At 43.9% G+C, this 20,254-nt stretch overlaps 1 protein-coding gene and 1 non-coding gene across 2 annotated transcripts; both read right to left on the bottom strand.

Annotated features, from left to right (window-relative positions):
- Positions 1-7,629: 7,629 nt before the first annotated feature.
- Positions 7,630-9,512, bottom strand: LOC101766756. Its single transcript, XM_004962868.4, has 2 exons — positions 9,355-9,512; positions 7,630-9,241 (listed from the first exon to the last, which is right to left on the bottom strand). The coding sequence occupies exon 2, from the start codon at positions 9,165-9,167 to the stop codon at positions 7,884-7,886; it is 1,284 nt and encodes a 427-aa protein (XP_004962925.1). The 5' UTR covers positions 9,168-9,241; positions 9,355-9,512; the 3' UTR covers positions 7,630-7,883.
- A 6,672-nt stretch (positions 9,513-16,184) lies between these two features.
- On the bottom strand, positions 16,185-16,269 carry TRNAM-CAU. The gene is given in 2 exon segments: positions 16,185-16,220; positions 16,232-16,269. It is a non-coding gene; the product is annotated as a tRNA-Met (tRNA).
- Between the last annotated feature and the right edge of the window lie 3,985 nt (positions 16,270-20,254).

The following is a 20,254-nucleotide window of genomic DNA, read 5'->3' as shown; positions in this document are numbered from 1 at the left end:
TCCTCTCGATTCATGCTCGTAGTCCTTGGACTTAACAAAACAGGGCCTCCAGCCTTGACCGAGGCCTTGTGAGGTTGACCAGCGGCGAGCTTCCTCCACAACAAGAAGTACCCATATAGACTCGGCTTGGCACGGCGCATCCACTGGTGGAGCTATTGGCGACAGACAATGGCTAGCAGCTACGGCGATGGTGGTGACGCGCGGCACAGCGGTGGCGCAGCAACTCCAGCGGCACGGTGACCAAAACTTGGACAAGAACTGGCTCAAAAGCATCTACGCGAGCTCTCGCTTCACCTCCTCCAGCTCGCGTCCTCAGCGCATGGCTCAAACGAGCTCTCTTCATCGGCGGCCATGGCCACGGTGGGTTCTGGCTAGGGTTGCGCATTCCGGCCACCCTAGCAATCCTCTACCCCAATGGGCGCACGCATGAGCATCTAAGAGCTCCAAAGGGCTCATTACTGCAGTAATATTGGACGAAGAGGGCCGGGAAGGTGGTTCTCACCGTTGGGCATCGATGGTGGCCAGCGTAACAGGACAAGGTCGGCGGCAGTGCTGCAGCGGTTTTCCTTGGACAAGAGGTGGTCAGGGTTGTTGGAGAGGTTGTTATGGTGTGGTAGGTGAGAGGAATCGACCAGAGATGGCTCGTCGAAGACGAACTTGGCGGTGAGGTGAGGCGGGTGGAACTGGACGGGAGTGGGCAGGAAAAGAAGATGATGACGGCGGCACTGTAAACATTCAAAGTTTCACCATGATCCATTTAGCCTGCCTGCTTTGGCCTCTTCGTTCATTGTCGCGTGGCAGCGCGAAAATTACCGACGGTTGCTTAGGCGGTGGACAGCGGCGCACGGTGAAGCAAGCACTGCTGCTGCCACCGTCAGTTGGTAGTGGGCGTCACCTCCCACGCACCACAAAATAGAGTAAAGCAATGCAAGCCAATACAGTAGAGCATGCATAACAAAATTGACTACCTCACCCGCTACTTATGCACTAACCACATCACATCACCAATTGTAAGAGTGCCCCGGACGATGCTCCCCACCACGATCCCAGCCAACACCCCACAAGACGGTCCAGCAGGCCACTGCGTCTCGGGCGGCAGAGGGCTAGAATGATGGTGGCGGAGGGGGTGAAGGGGCAGCAGCCGGCGGTTGGAACCGCCTCCTTGCGCCCCTCCCCATCCCCCCCCCCACGTGCCGTAAAGCATCCACACCGAGTCGATGCCGAGGTTGGCTTCGGCAAAGGTGTCGTACTCATTGATGCTATAGAGACAGCTGCGGTCCGGGTTGTCTGCAGTATCCAACACTGCCGAGTAGTAGCTTGGAGGAGGAACGGCTGTCAAGAGTGTACACTGCTCCGCCAGCCTTGCCGCAAGAGTAGAGCTGTTGCAATTCGGCGCCATTTAGATAGATGTGTTGTGTTTGTGGGTAACAGTTAACTCAAATGAAACCAACTAACTGCAGACCGACTACTCTAGCTACTTTCATTGATCCATGGTAAAAAAAATAAACTACTATTGCTGTAAAGAACAATTGTATACCGATCCTACACACTCCATCTTCTTTATTGGCCAGGAATGGAAACAATTTCATACCTGGCCACTGACACCATGATGTCATAGGGCCCGGCACGGGTGCGGGTTGGGAGCTCGTAGTTGCTGTAGAGTCAGACATGAAATAAATATATGATCCAACAAGTCTTTTGCTGCATGCAGCTAGTTCAACGCAGTGCGTGCACGGGGTGAGTGTTGAAATATGCGATGCGTACTTGAAACATTCTAGAATATTATGGAGATCTTAAGACTAACTTGGCCATGTATAAGGATAAGATCATGGCAAGATAAAAAGGTTCTAGATAATTGGAGAGAATACATGAGCCATAATTGCCATGCTTCATGGTGAAGTGTAGAATACTCTAGAACTAGATATTTTAGCATGGTAGAAATATAAGAAACTAGATAAGAATGAGGAGGGTTCTAGAGTTAGAATATTTTGTATCGAAGAGTGTGGAAGTTGTCACATGGCAACACCATAATGATCATTAGCACCTATAAATAGAGGTTCTCCCCTCCCTCCTATCCGATTTCTCAACAGTGAGCGAGGTCAACTAGTAGCATATACATGCAGAATGTAGTATAATAAATAAAGACCAGACAATGAGCTGAGAGACTATAAACTAAGAAAGGATCCATCGATATTTGAGACTTGAAGTATTGGAGTAATATACAAAATCATGTAATTGGGGAATTGGTGTAATAATATTGTAAATATGTATTTTTCATCTCTTAAGTATTTTGGAAGTGTCCTCATATTTTAATTGGTGTAAATCGACCCCTTAATTTATTATATCGATGCACTAATCATCCCCATTCTAACATTTTTTCGTACAATATTTGGTTAGATACATCATTTTTGTCAGTATTTTACCGTTACCGTTTTGTCATTGTATAGGTTAGACATAGATTTTTATACATATACATATTGAAGTGTGCACTCAAATCGTTTGTTCTCTAGCTTCGCCCCTATCGGTTGCTGCTCCAAGTGCACAAAAGTACAGGCTCTTCTTGAGTGATAATAGTCCAGAAGCAAACATAAACTCTTCAAGCACCATTAACCAAAGTTTTAGATTGTTCATAGATCTACAACCAATTGATAGGAATTTTGCCCAAAGGATCCACGGTTTGGGAGATAGAGGGTTCTGAACTTTTGGCCAGGAACTGGACACTTTCAGGTTTCAGCCTCAGACTTCATTGCATTTTTGATAGAGTTCAAAACAGCATAAGGTTCAAAATTTGAGCTCCAAACAAAATGGACAGACTCTGTTTTCTATAATCAGCAACTAGTCCAAGGTGTCCACTGAAACGAACTGGATTTCCATGAGGAGAATCAGACTCCCTATATCCTCGTGATAGTTCTGGATCAGTAGCTATCACATACAGAACTCATTTCAGCACAATATCACATCCATACAACGATAACAGTACAAGTTATTTATTAATCCCAGAATATGAGAGTACGATCCGATACATGCCCCTTGGGCTAAACAACACAAATAAATCCAACGCAGCAGTAACTAGCTTCTGGAAGGGTCTCCATCTTCACAACCATCTCCACAGGTATTCTTGAGCGTAGCACTCAACCCTCAGTCGTACCATCCATCATAGTTGTTGTCGAAGTCGGACTCATAACCTGCAAACTCATGAGTTGTCCCCAAGGATTGGGACAGGTCCACATCACCATCCGTATGCAAGCTTTAAGTGGCCTAATACTAAGGGTCAACAATATAGTCAAGGAATGGGCTCGGGTTTCCTAAGCAGCAGTAAGCATAAAGGCATAAAACACCATATCCATCATCCCATCCTCTCAACACATCGGGCATACCTGCCTTGACAGGGTCCCTATCACCAACATCCTAACTCCATACTAGGATCGGGGCGAAGACTCACTCTCTTCGCCTCTAAACAACTACGGCCGGATCCTAAAAGGAAAGGGAGCAACTTCCCCTCTTCCCAAGTGCAATTGCGGCTCACTTCTCACAGCTAACTCTAAGGGGGAGGTAAACATATCCCAAAATAATGGAGAGTCGTCGTGACACAGGATTGTTCATGATCGAGGATGCAGCTATATGTATAGTTTTAATTCTGCAGAGTGTGTACACCTGGACCCATCTCGGAGTGAGCCCAAACGGTCCGTCGACCGAGAGAACATCACCCTATCAAGCGAAGGACCTGGGAGTTACAATACCATCCTGCATCCGGGCTCGGATGCGATCCCCTGTAGTGGACTACCCCGGAACTGTGAAGCACTCCCACCGGGGCCAATCAGGGGTAAAAGCAAATCAGGGGGCAAAAGGTCAACACCACTCCCCCCTACACTGATACTCTATCCTATGGAAGGTATGGTACCGCACTTGCTAGTCTCGACCTAGGCCTAAACCCATAATTCGACGAGTGGCGTGCACGTTTAACATATTCCTGTAAAGCATGGTGACCCAATCGGTTTCAGACCGGGTCGAGCTCCGAACTCCCAAAAGCGACTCCACAACGTGGTCCGCAACGGCACCCATAATAGGTATTACCCCTAACTCCTATGCTCCTCAATCGTGTACTCGCAACAAGTACAAAACAGGGAACGCCCGAGAACAGATCCCAAGCCCCCAATTCAAAGATTGGGTTGTGTAAAGCTCACCCCCATCAAGTATCCCAAAAACACCTTCTCCCACACACGCCCAAGAATCCTAATCACAATATCCCATACACATGCAAGCATCGCACATAGCATATGTAAGTAATATGGCATTAGGTCAAACAAGGATTCAAGGTATAAAGTAGGCTATGCATGGTTCATCATCATCATATGAAGAAATTAAAGTGGTAGCATACTAGTTAGCAATGCCTAAGGGTGTTCAAATCAAATGGGTGCGAACCTGAGTAGTCTTCCTCCTCGTAGTGGTCCTCGAACGGCTTCGGCTCTGGGTTCAGCTCCGAGTCTTCGGTGGCTCCTAATTACACAATTATCATAATTACCGGGGATCTATTTGCAATGAAAATCCAAAAGAGATCCATAGAGGACCCAAACAAGAACAAGGCCTAGTCTATCGTGTGCTTCATGATTTTAGAAAAATTATGAAACCAAGCACATTGATAAAAAAAATATGTGTTACAACGGAGCTGAAGATGTTTGAATCAAACATAAAAGATATTTTTGTATGGTAACTCAATAAAAGATAACATAACAAATTATACTCACGAATAGCTTTTATGTTTGTGCTAAAGAAATATCTTTTATGGTTGAAGCCACGCGAATATTCAATATGCGTAAATGAAAATCATGAAGTATGTTATCTATGTTTGTGCATTAACGTCATTTAGGCGCTCAAATATTCCAAACTTGATACTCCTGAGGGCGGCCGCGAGTCATGACGAAGAGGGTTGTAAACTAACTTTAATGCTTCCGAACGAGGACTCCAAATGGCATGCGACCGCGAGCGATGACAGGGACTCCGATCTAGCTAGTTCCTAACAGCATGGGGCCACGAGCGGAGACAGTGGAACCTTCATGATGGAAGGTGGACGGAGTTGCCTCACTGGTGTTCCATCCGGCAGTACTAGTGATGTGATTCTGAGGACTGCGGTTGCCGTTGATTGATGATAGCATTGGAGGCCATGCTGATTTTGAACCATCAGATTCGTTCCAGGGGACATATTACTATTTTGGTCTTAAAAAAAAGGCTTCGTTCAAGTATGTTTTGTTCAGATCTTGCTTGTTTGTCCTCTTTTTCACTAAAGGTAAGATCCAAAGTGATAGAGAACAACACAGAGTAGCTATGTGGTTACGATGGATGCGAATGAGAAGAAGACTTTTATCGGATTTGATTGTAACTTCTTTCTTGGCATGGTCTATTCTATATTATTTTGTGTTTTCATTAATATAAATCAAGTACAAGATGCCCTAGGGTGTCTTTTGTGCAAAAAAAAATGCTAAGCAGGACAATGGTCTTTGGACTTTAGTAAAAGAGCATGTAGTGTACTTGTTAGCCCTCTTGAAATTTAAAATGTTCTCATGTACAGTCCTCTTGAAACTTGGATGATATAGTTTTTCCTCTTGGTGTATAGTCTAATTCTGATTTATTATACTAGTCCATCAACCCGTGCTCCCGCACGGGCTAATATTTTTAGAAGCTATTGCATATAAAAATTATTTAAAAATTAAACTCTTAGCTAATAATCAAAATTGTTTACCTACTACTCTCTTATTTTTCCAATACTTCAACATAATAATTATATAGATATGTACCTATCTTTGTCGAGTTGTGATTGCTTTTTAATCAATAATTACTCTATGTACTTTTTCATCCATATTCATACTTTTTCCATTTTGTATCACACCTCCAATCCTTCATACATTATGTTTAGCATACAAATCAATATTTTTCATCAATTCCTCACATACATGTATAAATGGTCTAAATGGTGGCACTCATCATGTGTATATACTTTAACTTAGTATTTTTATATTAACAATGACATAGATAGGTAATTTAGAATCATATATTAATTTTCTTTTTGACATTTCTGTATGATGCACATGAAAATAATTAGATTAAGATTTAGGTGTCTACTTTAGGTTATTTTTAATATCGACATACGTGGGTAGCATAGATAAAATTTTAGAATGATTGCTTTATAACGATGTGTATTAGTAAATTGGATGAAGATTATGAGGTTACTTTATATTATTTTTTATAATAGCTGAGCTCGATAATTTAGATATAGGTTTAGAGCTCATTTTTTAATATTTTCACCATGATAGTGGCAGGTAACTTTTTAGAAAATATAATAGATCAATGGCTATGATTATTAGAGTTTACATGATTGGTGTTTGATGTTTTTAATTTTTATGAGAATTTCTCTCTTTTTTATAGCTTGTCTCGTGGGAACTAATGTGGAGTCTCCAATGGAAAAAAAATGTGGGGTTACCTCATGTTATTTTTAATAATAGCATGTGTGGGTAATATAGATGCAAATTTAAGGGGTTACTTAAAATTAACTAATAGTGGTAGGCAATTCAGTTGCAAATTAGGGGGTTATTTTAAATATTGTTTATAATGGCATAAGTGGGTAATGTTGATGAAGATTAGGGGTTACTTTAATTAGTTTTATATAATGGCAGAGGTGGGTAATTTATATATAGATTTAGGAGGTTACTTTAGTCTATTTTCATAATGGCATAGGTGGGTAATTTTTTAAAAACATAATAGATCCAATGGCTATAATGATTTGAATCTATCGATCGATGGTCAGATGTTTTGCTTTTTTGTGAAAATTTCTAGGATTTCTCTCTTTTTCTAGAGTGTCCACCTAAGAATCCTAGGTGGCTTCACCTGGAGGCTTTAAAAGGAGCCTCCAATTAGTAATAGTAAGATTGTCTTAAACATGAATCCAATTTCAGTTAACATCTTTGCATTTCGTGAGATAAGTAACATTCCTGCGAAACAAGTTTACCATTTCCCTTATCATAGTGTTCATTTCATTTTTAAAATTGGCATGGTTCTTGTGAAAGGGCCACGATAATGTAATCAATGACTTACTTATTCATATCATCATGATTTGTTTTACCATACCAACATGTAGCACGTGCGACACGTGACTTACCAGTAACTCTAAAAAGACAAGGTTCAGGCGATAGCCAGCTCTAACATCATATGGTACATAAGCTAGCAAAACACTGAACTGAATTTAGCTATTACAACAAATCCAATTGCTCTACAGACAGTGGTAAGTTTGAGGTTTTGAACCAACCCATTTGCGCCATGTCCTTCGCCATAAGCAAGACTTGCCATTAATGTGGGATCAAGAACAAGATTTCACTGGGTTTGTTAGGGAACTTCCGTTGAATCGCCATCTCGTTCATGTTCTTCTTTACGGTCCATGGTACGCCTGCAAACGAAAAGGTCTTTGTTTTTTTTATGGCAAATTTAATTGGCATCTAACTTGCTGGTAAGTCAGCTGCCAAAATAGGAAAGCCTTCCTGATGACAAGTCTCTTAGCTTTTTGTTCAGCCTTGTATCAGCAATATTTATGCAAAACCCAGTGGACATTGATTACTTTTCTTCAAATAAACTTTTTGCGCTGATGAATAAACATATCGCTCTGTTTTTTTTTAAAAGCCAAACTTGTTCTTCACACATTCATAAACAGGCGGTAGGATGCATGACTGCAAAACATCAAAACATCTCTGCACAAAGTCCCCAGTTCAGCCCAGAGTGACCGAACAAGGCCATTGTTTCCATCAGCCATTAGGAGCAAAAACTCACTCCACACCACCAAAAAGTGCACGACAAGCTCCGCACCTTATATTACTAGATATATGCCCCCAGCTTCCTAGCTACTTTGCAATCTTGGAGATGACAGACTCAAAAGCCCCCACCAGGGCCTTCACCCTGCTCTTCCTCGTCTTCACGAGCTTGCTCGCCGTCTCCTCGATCACGTTGTTGTACAGCCTCTGGCTCTTCTTCTTGTCCAGCGTCTTCTGGTGCCTCAGCGCCACCGCCGGCACGACGAACCCGGCGCCCGCGCCACCGGAACCGCCGACACCCCGCCTCCGGAGGCTCCTGATCCTGAGCTGGATGCTTCTGCCAGTGCTCCCTGACGAAGGATCCTCGCCCCTCCTGGACCTCAGCCTCGCCGGCTTCTTCTCCTCCTCCGGCGGCGCTATGGGTGCCTTGGTGCTCCTGGAGCGAAGCTTGAAGGTGCCTGCTGATGAGTTCTTGCTCGCCTGCCGGGCGAATGGGTACCGCACCGACCGGCTGCTGATGCTCATGCTCATGCTCTTCACCCTCCGGTGAGCCGGGATGGGCCTGCTTGCTTCGGCTGCAGCGGCGTACTCTTCTTCTTCGTCAAGGGAATACATTGGTTTCACTTCTTTCGCGTTGGTAGCTTCATGGACCATCTCTTTCTCAAGGTCACGCAATAGGCTCGCGCGGCTTTGTATCAGGGAAGGGGAGAGGATTTGGTACCCTTGGAGGAGTTCTTGATCAATGGACATCTTCTCGACGAGCAGTGCCGCCATGGGTTTCTTCCCTTTCGGAGGCTTTGCGCTCTTCTTGTCCAGTGTTTCACCTTGAGCTCCTACACCATCACCCACTTGTCCAGTGACGATCTTGGTCTTTTCGTGTGACTTGTTCCCCTTCACCACATCCTCCTTCTCGGCCTCGCCAGAACCGATGATCGGGGCCGAGACCTTACCAGGCTGCTGTGGAGAAGATCCATGAGGTGGAACCGTAGTATCATAGGTCACGATGTCCTTCCACTCCACGCTGTCGCCACCTCCCTTACTCCCCTTGCCGGCGGCAGCCGCCTTCTCAGCGGCCCTGCTGGAATCGCCGACGCGGCGCCGGAACACCGACCGCACCTTGCCCATCACCCTGCTCTGGCTCTCAGCCGGGGCGGCCGCCGCCGGCTGCTTCCGGGCCTTGGGATGGGGCTTCTTATTCTTCGTGGCCTCCTTGTCCTCGAACGCGTGCGTGCCGCCGTACTTGCAGACGTGGTGGCAGGACCCCGCCGACGGCTTGAGGTAGCCGGGGACGGGCTTCGCGCCGCCGCCGTGGTGATGAGGCGGCGTGCTGCGTCCGGCTGACTTGGCGGCTTGAGCGGCCATCTGTACCTCCATTGAAGACCAGGTCAAGTTGCTGACTGCTGTTCCGTCGAGCAGAGTGAGTTCCAAAACTTTAGGAGAGCGTAAGTCTGCAGGGAGCGAAAATGGTTTCAGGTTTGGGTCTATGGGATGGATCGAACTCCGATTCTCTAGAACTTTTGCCTAAATTGCTAGCGGAGCACAGGGAACATCAAGAACTCACCGACACCCCCGCCGCGCCGGATTCGGCTTCACTCGCCGCGCGCCATGGCCGCCAAGCAGAGAGCTCACCGGACACAAGGAAAGCAGAGCTAGGTCGTAGCCGTCTTCTTCGCGGCTGCTTCCTGCAAGTTTCAGGGTGGACTGGTCGCGCCTACATGTATATATATCCTGCCGTGCTCAGGCACCAGGAGCTCGAGATGAAGCATGAATGGCATCAATGCATGGGGCCGCCGGGGGTAGGAGGCGATCGGGTCAAGAAAGGGAAACGGCGGTCGGTAGCAGCTGCAGGCCGCAGCTCTCTGTTCTTTCTTTAATGGCGCGGCGTGGTGTGGATGGCGATCGATCAGGGCGGAAGAAGCTGCGGCCGGTCAGAGATTGGTGGCAGGAGGAGGTCAAACACGGCGGGAGACGATGAGCACGTGGGTGGGGTCTCGGTTTGATTTGAAGGGGTTAGGTGCGAGTTCGCGCCATTGGACTGGCTGGCTGCCCGGCGGGGCCCACCGGTAACCCACGTTTGAATTTGAACTGGTTTTCATGGGTACTGGGGCCAGGTACAGCGAGCTGGTGGCGACTGTTTTTAGACAACGCTTGACCGTCCTTTGGGACACTTGGTGGTTAGTGGTTACACTTAAACATCATCAAGAATTCTTGGAAACCGAACTCTCGATACTCTAAGATTGCGCGCGAGTGGAATGTTCCATGCGAATAACCAGCTAAATTTAACTGAACTTGCTATATTTTAGCTGGGTAAATATTCTTCTAGCTGGTTGAAACCTAGCAAAACTAGTAAAAGATCAAACTAACCTTCCACCTCCCTCAGGAAAATCACCTACTTCATTAATCAAATTATCAAGTTCCAAATTTTCGATTGGATAGGAAGCTTATGTGTTGGCGTGTTGCAAGCTACAGGTTGCAGCAGCAGCAGAGATGCCAGATTAGAGAGGACGGCGCACGGGGCAGAGATGCCAGATTAGAGAGAATGATGTGATACGGGTCAATTAAGCATCGTAGGCGTATAGACCAACGTTAAGCGAATCATTAATCAAGGTAGTACACCGATTACTACCATGCTGCTATCGTGTGATTTTATTTACACGTTACTAGAGTATTCTGATCCGGCACGTGACAACTTTTGGTCATCGGTCAGTAGCCTTGACTACGTTGCCTTGAAAAAAATAAACCTTGTTGCTGTCTATTATTCTTCAGAGAGCCTAGCTACATGGCGTCAGGGCAAAGCCGCAAGCTGAATTTTCGGACTCTAGGTGGAAATCAAATGCAGCAAAAGATCTGCAAGACAGGTCAGCAAACCAGGCCTTTTCGTACTAGAACCAAATCACTGGCATAATCTCGAGAAGAAAGAAGAAGCAAAACATTGGCAAAAAGAATGCAAAATCTCTAGGGAAACGAAGAAGCAAAATATTGGCAAAAAAAAAATAAGAGCAGCTCAGTTAAGCTCGAATCATCCGGATGTCAGATGTGCGTGACGACCCATGTTGCCACAAGAGCATTTCATCATAGCCTGGGGGAAATACTGCGGCTGGAAGGGTTCGAACCCTCAATCTCTAGGCCAATCGCCAACCAGCCAAGTAAACCAACTGCGCCACCACCCCGCTTGTTTCCTTACTCGAATGAGAAACAATATAAACGTACTGTAGAGCGAATGATGCGGGTCAATTAAGCATCACAGCGTATAGACCAACATTAAGCTAACCGTTACTCGAGTTGGTACACCGGTTACTACTATGCGACTTTTACACATCTTGGTCATCGGTCCGCCTTGAATTTCCTGCCATGAAAAATTAGTTGCTGCCTACTTGTCTATTCTTTAGAGCGAGCCTATCTCTACATGGCATCATCAGCGCAAGCTGAATTTTCTGAGCCCCTGTAGACTAACGAGCAACAACCAAAAATTCGCAGGAAAGATCATCAATCCAGACCTTTCGCACTAGAACTAAGTCACGAGAAGCACACTTATTGGCAAAAAAAGAAATCAGCTCAGTTAAGCTCGTGTCATCCGGAGATCAGATACGTGTGATGACCCATGTTGCCACCAGAGCGTTTCATCACAGCTGAGGGAGATTTTGCGGTTTCGAACCCAAACATGATCAAAACCAACCGGACTACCGGCAGTGACGTTGCCAGGATTCTCAATTTAGATATTCATTGTGATTTTTTTTCAATGCAATACACAACATCAAAAGTGTCAGCACAAAAATTGTGAAAACTCGCTAGATCCTCATAGAAACCCGACTAGTATTCTTGTTTTTATATCTGTATTAGTACTACATGATATATGTATCGAAATAATTATCCTATTGTGCTTAGAGGCGCACCAAGAGACTTGTCACGTCTTTTATCAAAAAAAAAACAGAGATTTGTCACGTATGTAGAGCGAAGACCATGATTCTGAACCCAATCGTCGACCTACCACACAAAAGGAGCGTATACACACGGTAACCGTTTTGTGCTTATGGTATATGGATGAAGTAACTAAGATTACGGTGTAAATATAAATTGACCTCCATGTCCCTTTTGGCACCTAAGATTTTAGAGTGATGGCAACGAGTGAAGTTTCGAGTCTGTGTCTTTTTTAGTGGATTACGAAACCAAAAGCAACTAAACTCTGCAGTCCAGACATTCCATGCTAGAACTAAATCAGTGGTATTCTCATGAAGAAAAAGGAAGCAAAATAATGGCAAAACAATTATCAAAAAAAACAGCTCAGTTTTGCTCGAATCACCTGGAGGTCAGATGTACGCGGCGACCCATGTGTTGCCGCAAGAGCAATTTCGTCATAGCCTGGGGGATAATACTGCGGTGAGGAAGGTTCGAACCCTCAATCTCTGGATTCGCTAAACAGCCAAGTAAACCAACTGTACCAGGACCCCGTTTGTTCCCTTGTCCTGACAAGTAATAACAAGTACTATGACCCAATCTAGCATTCATCCTCCATCAATAACGAATTAAAGTTGTGGCGTAACGTTAAATCTTATATTAGCACTCCCTCCGTTCCAAATTGTATATCGTTTTAATTTTTATAGATCTATACATTTAAATATAGTATATATCTATAAATCTAGAAAAATAAAAATAACCTATAATTTGGAACAAATTGAGTACCAGAAGGCATATGCACCAAACCCCGTTTCACATTATTATACAAGTCGCAGGTACAATGTGCCTATGGTTCGTCAAGGTAGAATATAATATAATCATTCGTACACATGTCGTGGCTAGCTTAGGGAGGAATATGATCTGTTAGGACTTTATTAGGTCAGGGGTTTATTTTGACCTCAAATGGAACGTGAAGCTAGCTCATCAAGTTGGTATACCAGTTACTCCGTAGTAGTAGCTTGTAAGCTAGGGATTTAGGTGATTCTACGCATTGTTATACTTGATACGGCAGCTTGGCCATCTATCGGTAGCCTTGACTTTCTTGCCTTGAAAAATCGTTGTTATCTTCTTGTCTCTATCCTTCGGAGTCAGTCTACTGCATGGCACCATAAGCGCAGGCTGAAATTTCAGAGCCCCGGTCTTTTCGAGTGGACTACGAAATCAAATGCAATAAAAATCAGCAACACATACATACAGGTCAGCAATGCAGACTTTTCCGTATTAGCACTAGTTTAAATCACTGTCATATAAATCTTAAAACGTGCATTCGCGCATTTTGTGTACTTCATTTTTTGGCGAGCATGCATGTTTTTGTGTACAATTCTCCGCTAGTGATTGGTGCTGGATGACTGCATTCTATATTTGCACAAGGAAATAGGAAGGACAGGTAGAAATTGATGATAACATAGCTAAGCACGGGTGGTACTGGTACATACGGCCGCCCATATCGGCGCGCGGCAAGGACGGGCCGCCGCCGGCCCCCAGCGGCGCGGCGCGAGGGGCGCGCCGACCGCGGCGCCCCCGTTGGAGTTGCCCTGAGCAGCGGCGGAGATGAGGTGGGCACGCTGCAGGTGGGGCAGAGGAAAGGCAGACGAGGAAGGACGTGCGTGACGAAGACATGAGAAGATGAGCAGATATTTTACCTCGCTGGACGACCTAACTCGCGATGCTTCTAGTTCTAGCCAACCGGACTACCGGAGGACAAGCTGGGCAGGCAATTAACCGGAGCCGTAAGGCAACGATCGGGCGGTAAAAAAAATGTTACCGACGTGTCCGCTGCGGTTACTCGCCGAGCTCGCCACTATTCATACATGCCAAAAAATTTCGAAATCTGTACTCTAAGAGAAGCGGCGGTGTCCAACGGCAAGCTATTACACATGTAGTAACTGATTTCTCGTAGATATGGCTGCCGTGCTCCTCATGGAGCCCACTAGCCACCACCGCGGTGCTGTGCAGGAGAAGCATGATCCTCTGCAATCGTCGGCAGACGGCAGCCCTCGATGGCTCACGTCAGCGGCGTCCGACGGCTGCTGCAAACCACATTAGCGGCGAATCCCAGTTGACTGGTTTTGTTTTCTCATGTCTGTATTCTGTAAACAGAGCTAGCTCATCACATTCATACGGAAGCACATGCATATAACATATGGCCCTCAAGAGTCAAGATTGAAGCAGAAAGCAAGAGTTTGACAGGAATGAAGGGAATCGGCCTCTGGATAGTGCCTCGGAAGACTCGAATTCAGAATAATTCACTTCTCTGGTTACTTCCCCGATTCCAAGGAAAAACTTGTCAAGCAGCCCGCATTCAAAGGATGCTGCCCCATCGACAACGCCCGCAGCGGCGTGCACGACGCAGCGTGCAGCTGACGTCCATCTGGAAGAGGCGGCGGACTCCTCACGCGAAGTGGAACAGCATCGGCAGAAGCGGACGGCAGGAATGGGCTTGCCGCCGTGGAGCATCGCTGCCTCGTCGGTCTGCTCGGTGCCTCCGTTGCCGCTGTCTTCGAGCGCCGCCGTCCTCCGAGGCGATAAGGCAGAAGGAAGAGGTGAATGCGGATCGGGATGGCACGAGCATGGACTGAGCACGGGTAGGGCCGGACCTAGACGAGACCCAGGAGGAAATTTGTTAAGAAAATGATTAATCAATTCTTAGGTTGCTTTAAGATTCGTATAAGAAATTAAAAGAGGAGTACCGGAGCAGTTCTCAACAAACAATTGGCGAAAAAAAAGATATCAGCTCAGTTCAGCTCTTGTCATCTGGTGTCAGATGCCACTTAATCCTTTGTGGCCAGAGGCGCACAAAGCTAATTATACTGGGAGTAAATTACATCCACTATACAACAACTTATCAGGTGAGTGCAGATTGATCCAACAACTTGTAAAACAATCTAGTACAATAACTTGATAGGTGGATGCCAATTTATCCAACAACTTGTAAAATGCTCAATTTAGTATAATAAATTGACAAATAGGTGCACCTACAATCAGTGGCGGAGCTTGAGCAAAGCAACCGGAGGGGCCAACCTAAGTAATCAGAGAAAGTAAGCTCTAAATACTAATGAACAGTATCCATTTTGGTATATATATGTAGAAAATTGTGTCTCACAGGGGCCGTGGCCCACTATGGCATCCACTAAGCTCCGGCTCTGTAGATCCAAACTTTACAACAATAACATTTTAAGCAATGTAGATGGACATGTGTATTATTATTTTTTTTATCAATAAAAATCATAGATCGTGACTAGTCTGTTGCTTCTGAACTATGTACATAACTTATTTGTTTATTAGGTAAAATCGAATCAAATTTAGAATTACGCCATTGCCATTACCGAAAGACTACAGTCCATAAGAGAGATCCTGAGAGTTTAGGTTTTCTTCTACGTTTCTGCTCATGTATTAAACAAAGCATGTTTGTTTCTGTTATTTGAGCTCATTTTTACTTTCTAAACAAATACATGAGGTTTTAAAATATTTGTGTGAAATTTGTAAAAGGTATTGTTAGTATGTATTAACATATTCAGTTCTTTACTGAACAAAAATGCAAATAATTAAACATGTAAAAATAGTGAGGGTGAACTTATCAATATTGAGTATGAAATTAAGTATTCCTAATTAAAATTAAACCATTGTAAAAAAAATAATAATACGAAAATATAACATTAATTTTTCTAAACGTTGAAGGTTCTAGTCCTAGCCGAATACGTTACCATTGCGATATAAATATCAATGGTCAAATAATGCTCAATAACTTGTTTTGAAGCGAATATACTCTAACCTAGCAATTAGCAAATATGTTGTTTGTCATATAATTTGGACTGTAAATGCACCAATTTTTCAAGTTATTGCACTAAATTGAACATTTTACAATTTTTTAGACTAATATGCACCCCACCTATCAAGTTATTATACTAGATTGAACATTTTACAAGTTGATCCCACTTGACAAGTTATTGTATTAGATTGAGCATTTTACAAGTTAGTGGACCAATCTGCACCCACCTCACAAGTTGTTGTATTGCGGGTGGAATTTACTTTTATATTGGGAACATGAAACAATTTTTTTTGAACAAAGGAACACGAAACAATCATCCGAAGGCCTAGTCGAATGAACTCCGTTGGCCTCAACACAAGACCAAACCATCCAGCTCAAAAGAATAGAAAAAAAAACGAACCAAACCATCCGGTAAAAGGACAGTAATTAGAACTAGGCGCTGATAGACAGAAGAAACCTTTACAAAACCGGGATCCGTGGACCATGATAATGCAGGAAGTAAGGTTTGCTAAAATTTCCCTGCGTGTCCTAGGCTCCTAGCATCATACGAAAAAGAAAAAAAAAGGTGGACCAGCTCAATCATGCTCGCGTCATCAGGCCAAAGCACAGACTGGCGTGGCGACCCATGTAGCCACCTGAGCATTTCATCACTGCTGGTACAACAAATGTGGGGTGAGAGAGGCTCGAACTCTCGACCTCAGGATAACTCAATAGCTATGAGACCTACGCGCTAGCCAACTGCGCCACCACCCCGTTGTGTTTAGACTTCGAGTATAATAGTTTTATACTTTCCTCCGATGATTGAATGCCCGCTGCAGCAGATACAAGTCTTCCGGCGAGAGGGACCCAGGCTGCAAACGGGATTTTTTTTTTCGAAAGGGAGGACTATATTAAAAGAGCGTACAGTACAACCCTGCATTTTTTCAGGAAACACCCTAGTACATCAGATAAAAACACACACAAGGATGCCTCCTTCATCGTCTTCAACGCCGGCGATTCCATTAAAGCACCAGAGGCCGGCCAAATCCGCCTTCCGTCATGCTGAGGGACTCCATGACATTGGAAATGATGCAGCAGCCCATACCTTGGAGCATCCATGGCACATCGATCTCAATAACCACCCATCAGCCGTCCCACCAACAAGAGCAGAAGCAGAAGAAATCCACCGCCAGCATGCAACGAGCTGCTAGCCGGAAGAGCAATCCATGGCCATCGACAAGGACATCGACGCCCCGGAAAAAGAAACCCTCGCAGGGAAGAACAAAAGATCCCCCTTCCACACCAAAAGAGGGATAAAATATGCTCCGGCGATCCAAAAGGAACGGGTTGGAAGAGCCTATGGTTGCTATCCAACAAAACAGCAACCCATGAGAAAGAAGTGACACAGGGAAAAGGGAGAAACAGAGACCTGCCGCAGCAAAAGAAAGGAGCACACACCATGAGGTCGGACCCACCGGAACAGATCTAGCGGACACCGACGCCTCCAAAGAAGAACATTATTTGCCGATGAAGTGGCTCCCACCATCCGCCACTCCCGATCAACCTATCTACACCAACGAATGCCGGTAAGCAAACCCTAGCTCCGCCACCAACCAATGACGGCGAGCAATACTAGACCTAGGAAGACACCTACCTAGCCTACATACATCCGCATGACGATTCTGCAATCCATCTCCCTCTCCGACACCAAACCGGAAGCGGAGGTCACCCCGAAGTCGCCCTTTTCCGCTCCTCTGTCCTGTAGCTGGGGATAAAAACGAGCCGAAGTTTACCCATTTAGGCTGCAAATGGAATTGTGTGTTTGCTGCACAACATAACCTCACCTAGAGCTGCACAACATTCAGATTTGGTTTCTGACGAATTCGAAAAAAGGAAAGAAAGCACAAAATCAACACCCACGTCGTTTACATGAGGTGCACCTGGATTGTTAGAACCGGCCACAAAGGCCCATATACTAAACTCTGTATAAAAACAATAACAGGACCTGGAGCTGTTCGATCATGAACACCGTGAGACTAAAATGACACACATATCTTCCAAGTTACTCAAGGCATTTGATCCTTGAGCTAAATTCTAGTCCATGTCACATTAAATCTTTAGAGGCTAATTAGAAGGACTAAACATGAGTTAATTATAAAACTAATTACACAGATGGAGGCTAATTTGCGAGACGAATCTATTAAGCCCAATTAATCCATGATTATCACATGTTTACTGTAGCATTACATTGTCAAATCATGAACTAATTAGGCTTAATAAATTCATCTCGCGAATTAGCCTTCATCTGTGCAATTGGTTTTGTAATTAGTCTATATTTAATACTCCTAATTAGTATCTAAACATTCGATGTGACAGGAACTTTAGGAGGGACTAAAGAAACAAACACCCCCTTACAAACATATATGCGCACTCACTTCTATGAACACTCATACACCCTCACCTTTTGAGTTCATATAACAAAATGCGAGATATGTCTTCTGGATGATGAAGTCACCTTGGAAGTCTTGTGTCAATGGGTCCATGGTAGCAATGAAAAATGCATCCTCACTTCACACCATAGACTTTGTGAGATATTTATGTTTTAACTTTGATTAGTACCTTAGTATGAGATCATTATTTTTTTCATACAAATCTACACATGTAATTTTTATGTATACAAACTAAATATTTTAAGAACTATTGACATTGATTATATTAAAAAAATACTACATTTTAGTCAAAACATTAAATGTTTATGAAAAAAAGTATTTAGCCACGTTGAATATGTCAGATGAGGGGGGGGGGGCATGCCCCCCTAGTAGATCTGCCTTGAGTCCTCAAGAGAAAAGAATGGGAGCGGACGTGGATAATATCTTTCTTTGTTTTAGGGTAGGAGAAATCCATTAAGGTGAGCAGGCGAGTGCATTATTTGATGAACTGGTTGTATATGTTATTTTGCATTTGGAGGGAGTAATCCCTAATGCACACGCCTTTGCATTGGTGGAACAAAGAAGTGGTAGCAGAAATATTCCTCTTAGAATTTTTGTGGCAAGAAAAATTAAATTGAATGTTGCAACTTAGAATTTTTGTGGCAAGAAAAATTAAATTGAATGTTGCAAACCTATGAACTCTCCACATCTGCAGCTTGCTGCTTCAATTTTGCAACAGTGAAGAGCAATGGATACTGAAGGTGAGTCTCTTTTGTTCTAAAAGAAGTGCCACGCGATGCTTAATACGAATTATGTCATTTCCTGATCTATATTAACATGTGCACTATTTTCTTGATGGACACGCTGAAGACAAGTATTGTGTCAGTGCATCTATAATTTCTTGAGTGAAACCATAGCTCGATAAAAGGCGCCGTCTATTTTAGACCATGATGTCGGCATGTTTATTTTGTACCCTCATAGAATCGTGTGTGCCTGCTAATCATGGATTCTTTAGAATCCATTGTATATTCAAATTAATGTTTACTGAACTAGTAAATCTGGACTTTTTCAAAGTAAAACATATCTCACCCTATGTGGACGGAGGAGGGGAGTACACGTAACTCAAGGTTCATACCTTTCGTCTCTCCTCCGGTTAACAACCTACGAGCTCGACCTATCTTTGTTCAAACAGGTATTCAAAACCGAACAAGCACGCAGGTTTACTCCCTCCGTCTCATGTATAATTCTAGTGTTTGAAAAATCTCATAAAAAAGTACAATCCTAGAAATTAGATCTAACTACCTGTCTAATTAAGTGTTATTTGCATGTCACGAATTATTGTATGTGGCTAGGTATGGGAGTCTTTTCACAACATCACTAATCTATTTGAAATACATAGAATTGCATTTTTATGGGACAGAGGGAGTATCAAATTAATGCGATCGAAGAACAAATAAGCTCTATTTCCTCGGAAAGAAAAAAACAACGGTAATGCGACAGAACATACCTTCGAAATTTAAAAAAAATCGGACGCTCCGACATATGTTGCAATAGTTAAGCATTCTTGTTGCAACTATTGTTTCTGCATATTTCACAGTGAATGTTGCATGAAATATAGTGTTCACGTTTATCCTAGAGTCGAATAACTTAGTTATTTTTACATATTATTTTTCATGCCAACAGTGGCCGCTGATATTACACTAGGTAATTTTTAATATTCCATCGAAACGTCCGATTTGAATATCCGAACACGTCTTCGGTTCGGCCTGTCTGCGAATTTCTCGTGTGGGGAACCCCTCCTCACGCACGTTATCGAATCCAGCGGACGGCGCCCAGATATTTTCAGCACAGTAGCTATCTCTTTCGCGCTAACACCCCACTTGAATCAGTGGTATCTGCACTTTTCCCGGAAAAATATGTAGCTAACATTCTTTTCCGAAGCATGACACTTGACACATTTGTTAATGTCTCATGTGCATGTACGCTCACCTAAATAAACACATGCACACTCATCTTACATCTACAAATGTCCATGAAAAACTGGGCCAGCATAATCAAGCTTGTCACATCTTCGTTGTGGATTGTGTACCGTGTCAACTTAAAATCAATAGGCAACCCAAATACCCAAACAGTTTTCCTAGATGTGATGAGTAATTCTCGTTAAGACTACAATTGTGCCGGCTTGTTTATGTTTTACATGGGGGGCGATAATGAACTTAACTTTGTGCGGAATTTAAGATTCGAACTATGCAATGCTTAAAGAAATTGAATATCAGAATCTTTTCTACTCCCTCCGTTTCAAATTGGAAGTTATTTTGACTTTTTTTAAG

This window comes from Setaria italica, chromosome III, assembly GCF_000263155.2.
Source record: "Setaria italica strain Yugu1 chromosome III, Setaria_italica_v2.0, whole genome shotgun sequence".
Lineage (NCBI taxonomy): Eukaryota > Viridiplantae > Streptophyta > Magnoliopsida > Poales > Poaceae > Setaria > Setaria italica.
Note: the sequence above shows the minus strand (reverse complement) of the source record. Positions and strands in the feature narration are given on the sequence as shown.

Excerpts from the sequence above, each read along its gene's own strand:
- LOC101766756 (XM_004962868.4), bottom strand. The coding sequence starts at position 9,167 with ATGGAGGTACAGATGGCCGCTCAAGCCGCCAAGTCAGCCGGACGCAGC.